An 11,257-nucleotide genomic window follows, 5' to 3' on the forward strand; every position below is an offset into this window, starting at 1 on the left:
GCAGAGATAACAGATACACTGCTGATCAGTGCGACAGAAGATCTTCATCACCTCATCATGACGAGAGCAGATGTTCTCCTGGAGGTTAATGGAGGGATTCACCAGCTTGTGTTTCTTTAATGGTGGAGCGTCATAGTGAGGCTGGAGGTGATTCTCACAGTAAGAAGCTGGACATGATAAACATGACTTGACAGCTTTCCTCTTCCTCTCAGTACAGACATCACAGGCTACATCTTCAGGTCCAGCATAGCAGTGATCAGCAGGAGCAGCTTGGAGTCCAGTCTTCTTCAGATCCTCCACTATTTCTGCTAACACTGTGCTTTTCTTCAAGATAGGTCTTCTTTTAAATTTCTCTCTGCACTGAGGGCATCTGGTGTATCTCATCTGATCTTCTCCATCCCAGTGGTTTTTAATACAGTTCATACAGTAGCTGTGTCCACAGGGAATAGTCACTGGATCCTTCAGTAGGTCCAAACAGATGGAACAGGAGATTTTATCCATTTGAACTTCTCTATTCTCCATTTCAGCTCTCAGTGACAACGACCGTGTTTGTTTCTCTTTTGTAGAACAGAAACTGGCTTCAGCTCTTGTGTAAATGTCAGGTAGCTGAAGGGTGTGTCACTGGTTCCTCCCATCATGACAATTGTAAACCAGACAGAGAGGGAACAAGGAAGCACCTTGAACTGAACACTGTCTGCTAATGCCTGGGTAGAGATAAAAAGCTTGCTCAGCTCAGGTTAAAATGCTCCATGTTTTATTCCCTGTTGGATCCAACTAGAGAACAAAAACTTCAGTTGCTAATAAAGCTATAAATACATGCTGTTTTTATTTGCTAAATGGTAAATGGCCTGAATTTGTTTTATCAAGTCTGAGGGACTCCAAAATTCTTCATGCTACATTCAGCTTGTAATACAGAGGGGGAGGGAACAAAGATCTTCGAACTGTTGAGTTTGAAAAATGTCATTCTAATGTTGAGCCCTGTTTCCTTTAAAGTGATATGAAAACTTTTCTTAGTGCCAGTTTAAGAGGACTAGGATATGGGTTAACCTATGGTGTTAACCCTGAGAAATTATAGGAGTTACTCTGGCTGAGAAAGCAAGCTTACAACTGATTCAAGTGATGATCAAGTGACACTTTATGCAAAACGTGTTATTTTAATTAGACAGTTTGCATCTTGCACATTTGCAAGCTGGTGCAACAGGTGTGTTACTATAGTCCAGAAATATTATAGTGATATTAGAGGTGAATCCTTAAATAGATCCAAACAGATCGAACAAGAAAGCTTCTCTAGCTGAGTTTCTCTGTGAGACATTTTCCTGTCAGGAATAGCAACTGCTTAAGTTTCTCTTTCCTATAAGTTATTTTGAGATGTAATATGGACATGTGAATCATTTCATCAGATATGAAGTCTTCCTTTATAGTTCTGCCCACTGACATCTAAAGGGTTGAGTGGGCAATAAACTAAGTGGAGCTTACAGGAAGAAGACTGACTCATGATTTTACAGGAAGAGGTACAATTTGAAGCAGAAACTGAATGTTTACCATTTGTTACAGTGGGAATTTAAGCCCTGAGGTTTGTGTATAAAATCTATATCCAGCTTTAATCATCACTTTATCTAATTTTGACATCCGTTTATCAATTTTGGAAAATTAAACCATCTCCAACCAAAAAGCTAATTCTTGTCACTAAAACGAAACAAACTGCTCCTCCAGTGTGACCAGCAGGTACTTGGGGGAACTATTCAAACTAAGCAAACAGCGTGTAAAACCACACCTGAAAGTAAATACTGATCAACAAAGAAAGTGAGCTTTGAACCTGCAGCTCAGTGTTTGACTGAAACCAAGGTCAGTAATCCATTACTATCACCCATTTAGTAAATGATGAAAGATGATATTTACAGAGTTACAGCTTCTATGTGTGAACAACACCAAGTTACAGGAGCAGGAAAGCTGCTTCATCAATATAATTCACAGCTGAACACTTAAAGCCGACAGAGATGCACAGAAAGGAAGCAAAGTTCCCCTAAACTGGATAGAAAACATTAGTAGATGGGGAAGTGGAGAACGCCAAAGCAGAAGACTATGTGTTTATAGATTCTGAGAGGAACAGATTTAAACTCCATCATCATTAGAATAAAATAAATGTGGAGACCCAGTTTGGTTGTTTTCACAAAGAAGGTTAACACAGCAGTCAAGAGTTTAGTGACAAAAATTGCATCATTTAGCTCGTAGAGAGGCATCCGCCTTCTCAAACCTCCAGGTGGATTGGACCATTATATAAAAGGTGTGTGCGAATACGAACAGTTCCAACTGCGTGTCGACTGTTCGGCTTTAGATGAATTACGTCAGGACCATAAGAAATTGGGGAAAGGATTTTGAGGAGAAATTTTATATAAGACTCCAGAGAATCCTTCCTTTTACACCTTTTCAGGTGCAGACATATAAGGTAATAAAAATATAGGCTATATGAAGTAAATTGAAAAAATTAGAACGCTTCTTTCTCAGGTCAGTGAACGCTCCCAACTATAAAAACATTCCTGGACCTTACATACCACCAGTCAACACCCTCCGTTCAGAAACACAGCTGTGTTATTTAACCAATTTATATAAGGTTTTGTGCATCACCCAAACCTGACAACCATTTGGTGCCCTTCCTAGTGTATGATTAGCTGGATATACAGTTGGAGAAACAGTTGAACTGTTAGATGTAAAGTTGGTTGGATGAGTGGTTGGATGTATAGTTGGACATCCAACCTTACATCCATGGTTAAGACCCTTGTAATGGTTTCAGGATCGTTAATAGTGCAGATCACAATTGGCTTGACATATGAAAACATCTGACCTGCTGTGGATGCCAGGCCTCCTTATTCCAAGAAACTGTAATAGAATTGAACAGCTTGCTGTATTTTTGTGGATAAAGAAGTGGGTCAACTCTCCCTGTTTTGTTGAAATATGTCCTGTATGGACAATATCTTATCAAGTGACAATGTCTTATCCACAGAAGTGGCAGCTAGCCACTTTCCTATTATCACAATAACCTTTTAATACTTTAAATCATCAAATCTTTACTCAAAGTTAAACTTTTGGATCAGAGGTTATCTTAAATCTGAAGAAGTGAGTTTTTGAGTCGGTTCATGAAATTTCACATCGAATAACTACTGACCACATTGTTTAATTTCATGTCTAAATGTTTATTTTGCAGATATGAACAAGAAAATTATGGAACAGCAAAAATAGGTGAATAATTAAGATTATAAGTGGTAGCAAATTTGTAGGATGAAAGAAAATTATTGACTTCCTCCGTCTCCTGAAACTTCGCAATCAGACTGGAATGTTGACAAAAACATTCACATTTAACAACATGCAGAGAAATTATATCGATAGTCCAATCTAAACGATCTAAAAAAAATAACCACCATTGATCACTAAATTAAACACTAATCAAAACATGATAGCCTCATATATCTTAAATGTAATGGTATTACAAATTCTCACTAAAACAAAAATGAATGCAAAGTGATGGATTGAAAGAGAGATTATCTCAAAAGATATAACAGTAAAGGTTATGTTACTTACATTTTTGGGGTTACACTTAAATTAAACCCTACAGGGCATCAACATGTGAACTGGGTCAAAATGGATCAACCAGTTTGACATGAACCCTTGATAGCTGATTTATCCACAACTGGCAAGTGGCCGCCTCGCTCAGCTGCAGATGCCCATTTGAGGAGGTTACCCGCTGGTCTCAGTGAGAAATGCGGATCTTCCTCAGAGTAAATACAATATAATCTACCAGTGACGTGCAGTCAGGGGAGGCATCATGGAAAAATAATCTAATCATTTATAAAGATATTTTCACCCTGTGGTTTGTACTATAAAATACAATTTTTTTCATTTAATTTAACCAAATCTGATTATTTTTTTCTTCAAAATCGTTGAATTTTCGCATTTTCCCATTCAAATGCTTGGAAGCGAAGCAGGTGAGGCAGCAGCGAGCCGAGCCTCACCTGGGATTGTGCAACCTCTCGCTATCTGCACCGGTTGCCATTCTATGAGTGCATGCTCCTCCTGACTGTACGCCGGCAATAAAATGGCTCAAAACATTTAATGTATTAACTGATGTTCCATAATTTATTATTATAAAGTTTATTTGATAGGGACAGACACACATCAACATACACAAACTGAATAAAACAGCAGTCCCATGTTTGCATCATGGTGCAATAGCAACAGCTAATTTGCAGCACTTGTCCGTAGATGGGCTTGCAGATCCTCTCACAGACCTCTGTGAGAGGACTTTGAGCAAAAGTGGTTCTTCAAAAGGGGACCTTACAATTTCCATCCAAAGCTGCTCTGGTAGATCTGCTGTTGCCCTGCAGTCTCTGTATGCAATCGCTTAATAGTGGATAGTGGTGGATAGGATAGTGGTGGCAAATATAGGATTGATGGAACCGCTGACTTAATTTGGATGTAACAGAAGTGGAAATAATTGATATTCATTTTAATTGTATTTTTTGATTAGTTGTTTTTAAGACTAGTTGTGGGTTTTTATAGCAGTTCACTGACAATGTTTTCCCATAGCATATAATTATTCAGTGATATTTTTACTTTTCCTGTCTACTCAACATCTTCTAATACAAAAACACAGTGGACCGCATCGGCGCCCCGACCACAGGGCTTAGCAAGTTTTCTGGGGGAAACCCTGACATTTACTTTGCATTGTCCCCACATGATGACAATATAAAATATCCGAATAAATATTAGACTCTTGATGCGTTATTGCTATGTTGTTTTAAGACCTTGCTCAATGTGCCCCTTTTTAACATTGAAACCCTGCCCCTCCAAAGATCTCTACACGGCTCTAGTCCGAGGAACTTTTTGTTCGGTCAATGTCCCAGTGCCAGTACCAGAACCAAGATTTCTAGCCCAGTTTGTTTTCATAGATCTTTCCCTGCCTCTCCCCCTGACCCCCTTTGAAACAATGGAGGTGGGAGGCAGAATGTGGCAATCATGGAGGGTTGGAGTTGGGGGCCGGCTGTGGAGAATGGATGGACGTGGAGGTAGGGGGGCAGTTGTGGAGAAAACAAAGGTTGTGGATGGAATTGGGTGGTCGGCTGTGGAGAAACGAGAGGATGGAGGTGGAGGTTGAGGTGAGAGGCCGGCTGTGGAGAAACAAGAGGATGGAGGTTGAGGTGAGAGGCCGGCTGTGGAGAAACGAGAGGATGGACGTGGAGGTAGGGGGGCAGTTGTGGAGAAAACAATGGTTGTGGATGGAATTGGGTAGCCGGCTGTGAAGAAAGGAGAGGACGGACATGGACGTGAGGGGCCGGCTGTGGAGAAACGAGAGGATGGGGGTGGAGGTGGGATGCCAGCTGTGGAGAAGGGCGGGGAGATGAATAGCCCGCATGTCCGATTTAAGTCAGGGGTACGACATGCAGTCCTTTGACCAACGATTTCCACTGCAGTTGGTTCTGGTCCTGACAGTAGAACATCCACTTTAGTGATTGCCTATATGCTCCCACCAGCTCAGGTTATTTCACATTATTAAACAAACCATGAAAACCATAACTGCAAGATTATGAGAATCATTTATTAATGCACAAACTTCATTTACTATCAAACAAGATAAATTAAAACATTATTAGTTACTTTTCAGATTATTCTCCTCATGCATTTTTTTGTTGCTGTTTCTGTAAAACAAAGACTCTGTAACAGAAATACATATCATTCAAATGATTAAAATCTAACCTTCTTAACAACTTTCTTTTTACCCCAATAAAAGAAGATTATGTCATGTATGGAAAATCACAATTTAAACCAAAGACCTGAAACATAACTAGCGAGGTCTTATACAATTCCTGCACATCATGTTTCTTTGGTCCAAATGACCACAGTCTCATTAGTTCAGTGACATCTTGTTGATCGTTTTCTGTGACATCTGCACACACGAGTTTCCACCAGCTTCCATTTTTTCTGAGTATGTGGCTGAAGAACGTCTTGCATGCAGCTGCACCAAACTACCAGTAGGTGGCTCCAGAGAACTAAAAATCCTGATCTTGCTCCTTCATACCGTCCTGATTTTCTCCAGCATCGTCTTTCAGGTTGTTAAATCAGTCACAAGAAACTGCATCAGTGTCTCAAAAACTAAAAATCAATTAAAAAGAGATTAAACCTTTTCTGTAGTGGTTCATAAACTTTTAAATATTTTGCCCCTCCAGACAAGAACCTTCACTTCTTGCTTGTAAGTCACTTTTTTCATCTTTAATTAGTGCCTCTGCCTCCTTCTGGTTAAGACACCAGGCTCAAAGTAAGGACGAGGAGGGAAGAACTGCATCCTCTATTATATTGTGGGCCAGAATGTATATTATTTTTTTCAACATATACCTGTTTGTGAATAAGTTAGAGAACATTTCTATTTATTTTTCATAATTCTAATAGTACAAACAACCCTCCTCACCCCCAACACAAAAATGGTTCGGCTGCAGAGAAGGCTTCTAACTTTAATTTTATCATTCTGCCCCGGTGCTGGACTAAATGTCCGGTTCACCCTGAGTCGGTCCCACCGCTGTGGGTCAGAACCAGATATCCTGATATAAAGAAACGGTACCATGACTGTCACCGTGACGCAGCTCAAATCCCCAGTACCACCTGTTCACTGTTCGCTCTTCACCTTAACCTAACGTTACTACCAGGCGGTTCTGCTGACATATCGGAAAAAATTCACCCCATAAAGCCCAGGCAACCAAAACCTCCTGTGGCGCTGACCCCATTTTATTTTATCTCTACTGTCTACAAGCAGCTACTGAGTTTTCGTTGCCCTGATATTTGTTAAGTCTTAAAATTCTAGATCTCTCAGAGATGCTCATATCAAAAAATTATGTAGCGTTAACCCCTCTGAGCTTTTTCAATGTTTAAAGCAGTCTGCAGCCAAGTTGCTATGGACAAATATGGACAGTCAGATATGATTAGGGTTCATTTAGTGAAATAGCAGGAAATGTGCTTATTTCATAACCAGCGACCTTCTCTCCTATGGTCTGTTTAACAGCTACATTCTCAGATCAACTCAGCCCTCCAGCTCTGTCAGCAGCAGAAACAGCAACTTTAAACCTATCAGCAAAACAGACTACATTTGCTTTGCATTGTCCCCACATGATGACAATATTAAATATCCAATTAAATATTAGATTCTTGATGGATTGTTGCTATGTTGTTGTACGTTGTTCTAAGATCTTGTTCAATGTGCCTCTTTTTAACGCTAAGTCCCTGCCCCTCCAAAGATCTCTTCTACACGGCTCTACTCCTGAGGAACTTTTTTTTCGGTCAATGTCCCGGTGCCAGTACCAGAACCAAGAACCATTTCTAGCCCAGTTTGTTTTGATAGATCTTTGCCCCTTCGTCTCCTTGGAGGTGTGGGGAAGAGTGTGGTGCTCATGGAGGTTTGGGGTTGGGGGGCGGCTCTAGAGAAAAGAGAGGATGGGGGTGGAGGTGGGGGGCCAGCTGTGGAGAAAAGAAAGGATGGGGGTGGAGGTGGGGGGCCAGCTGTGGAATGGGGTGGGGAGATGAATAGCCTGCGTCTCCAATTTAAATCAGGGGTACGACATGCAGTCCTTTGACCAGCGATTTGCAAGGCAGTTGGTTCTGGTCCGGACAGTAGAACATCCACTTTAGTGATTGCAACTGAGATGTTTGTCCATGTGTCTCTCAGGACGTCCTGTAGTTTGTCTCTGAGCTCTGACACAGCTGCTGTCACGTCCTCAAAGTATCTCAGAGGACGGATGTTGATGCTGGATGAGTGTGTCGACTCCCTGAGTGCTGGCAGTGAGGGGTAGTTGAGGAGAAACTGGTTGTGATCCTCTGTGTGTGAGAGCTGCTCCAGCTCAGCGTCTTTCCTCTTCAGCTCACTGATCTCCTGCTCCAGCTTCTCCTGAASATCTTTGACTCGACTCACTTCAGTTTCCTGCTGGGATCTGATCTGMTGCTTCACMTCAGAGCTTCTTTCCTGGAGGAGACGGATCAGCTCAGTGAAGATCTCCTCACTGTCCTCCACTGCTTTATCAGCAGAGACATTGATGDCCTCCACCTCCTGTTGAAGCAGCTTCACRTCTTTCTCTTGGTCCTGGATTCTCTGATGGATTTGTTGTCGACTCTCCTGGAGCTTCTTCTGCTTCTCAGCTCTTTCTGCTGCAGCTGGGACTGTTTCATGGCCTTTATGTTCCTCCATAGTGCAGAGATAACAGATACACTGCTGATCAGTACGACAGAAGATCTTCATCACCTCATCATGACGAGAGCAGATGTTCTCCTGGAGATTCTTAGAGGGATTCACCAGCTTGTGTTTCTTTAGTCCAGGGATGTCATAATGAGGCTGGAGGTGATTCTCACAATAAGAAATCAGACAAACCAAACAGGACTTGACAGCTTTCATCTTCCTCTCAGTACAGACATCACAGGCCACATCTTCAGGTCCAGCATAGCAGTGATCAGCTGGAGCAGCTTGGAGTCCAGTCTTCTTCAAATCTTCCACTAACTCGGCTAACATGATGTTTTTTTTTAGGACAGGCCTTTGCCTGAAGGTTTTCCTGCACTGAGGACAGTTGTAGATTCCCCTCTGATCTTCTCCATCCCAGAAGTCTTTAATGCAGTTCATACAGTAGCTGTGTCCACAAGGAATAGTTACCGGATCCTTCAGTAAATCCAAACAGATCGAACAAGAGATTTTCTCCTGCTGAACTCCTCTCTGGGCCATTTTTACCTCTCAGTAATGAAAGTTTGAATCAGTCAACTCCAAGTATAAATAGATGCACGTTACACCCACCTTAAAAATATGTGGCTAAACCCGTATGCCTTTGTTTCATAGCAGGAAGAAGACATGCTTTCAGGCTGACTGATTCCCACAAGGTGTCGAACTTTTTCAGTTGTCCGTTTCTCCATATGTGGTAAAGATGAACAATTACAGATTCTGATATTTATGTGAAATTTCATTTCACATAAATTTCATTTCACATATAAATATCATAAATATGATATGATATTTTTCAGCCATTTTGTTTTTTATTATTAACAGGGCATTAATTTATTTAAAGTGTTTCAAATATCAAATAACGGATGTTTTAGGTTTATTACTTCATTTATTCTGGATTCAGATTAAATGTTTTGGCTTGTGTCTCTTCTAGAAGGAGGAGCTTCCAGACAGCCCTCGATCAACGTTCCTGCTGGCCTTCAGCCCCGTCAGGTCACACACACACACACACAAATATGATATCCTGCAAATATGATATTTATGATATTTCATATAAATATCATATTGTTTGTTAATACAAAATAAACAAAAACTACAGTGACATATAAGTGCGCATGAATCAACAGAATTGCTGAATAATTAGCATAAGCTTTAGAAAATACATTGCTGAAACTAATGTCTTAAAACAAATAACGAGCGCTATTCTGCACAGAATTGAAAGACGACTGGGTGTGGTCCTGACATTAAATGAATAGCAAGCAATGTAACGTAGGTAGAGATGGGCATAGGGTACCTGAAAATTCTACTCAAGAGTACAACTATTTCAACACATTTTTACTCAAATAAAAGTAAGAAGTAGCTTTCCAAGAAATTACTCAAGTAAGAGTAAAGCCCCACGGATAGAAAATATGTAATCAACAAAGTTGGTGTAAAAACTAAAGGTTTGCAGGAATGTGTCTGTCTCTCCTACTTTTTTGTTTAAAATATATTTGTTTAATATTTAAACATTTTCATGTATTCCCCACTTTCTATTGGGTTTGTAAAAACTTTCTACTCAGATGCCCAACTCATGAGCCGCACTGAGTTACTTGGTTCTTTGCTGATCTCCTTTCCCTGATCTCCATGTCTACCTTTCACAGCATGGCCACATTCCAGCTGCCGCCACACTTCTCTGCACGAGTCAGCATCAAAGTCTGCTTTTTTAGACCATCTCCTTCAATACAGGCGAACAAAACATGGTGGCTGCACTGAGGGTGAAGCGGACAAATTTAAAAGATACTTTGAGTTTTTTTGTGTATGTGTGGTTTCCTTGATTACTCACTTCGCATAGTTCAACACGCACATACTGGAATGCAAAGGAAAACTTCCTTATCCATTCCAGCACAAGGAAGTTTTCCTATTAAGCAGGTTCAGCAGAAACAACACCCAAGCACACTTCCATTGTTTAAACAGTGCATTTCTCAGAAAGTCTGTTTCTAACAAAGTTGTTTCTTCTCAGCATTTCCAACACAGGGTCTAAAATCAATTATCTACAAACATAGATCATTGCTTTTCAATCCTAATCTTCAGGATCTACTGTCTTTCATGTTTTAGATATTTCTCTGCACCAGCACAACTGAATCAAATGGATGCATTAACCACTAAACATGAAATAAAGTTTTACAAAAGTCTAGCAGTCATCTGTTTACTTACAACAGGTTTGTGGGGGCAGGAAAATGCCCAAAACCTCCTGGACAGTGGCTCCTGAGGACCAGTTCTGAAGACCACAGATGTAAATTATATCTTCTGATCTTCCTCCTCCTGCAGGATTGGTGCAGTGATTTGGAAACATGAATTTGTCCCTATGATCCAGATACAGACAGCCTAGTACTTACATAGCAGATCTCATCACAATAGAGATATTGGTTGAATCAAAGTTTGAAATATTTCAGGAGATCAAAAATATTTGATTTGTAAGGACCTGATACTGCCAGACCAACCACCAGAAGGCAAAAGCAGTGGCATCACAAATCAATCAATAGTATAGTTGATATAGTAAAAGTGTTAGTTGCCAGGGCATCTGAAAGTCAGTTCAACTGTCTCCCTTACTAAGATGTCCAGTCAGCGTAGGATGATTGTAGTATAATTTAATTAATTTCATTTCAGACAACTCTGCCGTAGGGCCGAACGGAAATGGCGTAAAGGTCAACTGCATGTTTATTGTGACATCTACAAGGAAAGACTACGTAACTATCGCACAACACTAAAACATGCAAGAGAGGCTTTCTTTGCAGATGTCATAAACAAAAACACTAACAACGCTCGAGCTTTATTTGCTACTGTTGACAGGCTCACAAATCCTCCGATGACGTTGCCACCTGAACTTCAATCTATTGCTGCCTGCAACAAGTTTTCCAGTTTCTTTTCAGAGAAAATTCAAAAGATCAGAGGATTAATCTGCACATCCACTCCAAAGACAGTACTAATGCTGTGCCCAAACAAAACAAATGCGGGAAAAATGACCAAATTTCAACTACT

The 11,257-nt window shown here is 40.5% G+C and overlaps 1 protein-coding gene across 1 annotated transcript in view; it reads right to left on the reverse strand.

Annotated features, from left to right (window-relative positions):
- Positions 1–8,746, reverse strand: part of LOC108167162 (tripartite motif-containing protein 16-like) — a 10,010-nt gene extending 1,264 nt beyond the window's left edge. Inside the window, exons 1-3 of the mRNA XM_017310283.1 lie at positions 8,456–8,746; positions 7,650–8,365; positions 1,703–1,707 (exon numbers count right to left, since the gene is read on the reverse strand). Of these exons, the coding sequence (XP_017165772.1) occupies positions 1,703–1,707; positions 7,650–8,365; positions 8,456–8,746 (1,012 nt within the window). The remainder of the gene's footprint in view (positions 1–1,702; positions 1,708–7,649; positions 8,366–8,455) is intronic.
- Positions 8,747–11,257: the final 2,511 nt, after the last annotated feature.

The sequence above is a fragment of the Poecilia reticulata genome, linkage group LG18 (assembly GCF_000633615.1).
Source record: "Poecilia reticulata strain Guanapo linkage group LG18, Guppy_female_1.0+MT, whole genome shotgun sequence".
Lineage (NCBI taxonomy): Eukaryota > Metazoa > Chordata > Actinopteri > Cyprinodontiformes > Poeciliidae > Poecilia > Poecilia reticulata.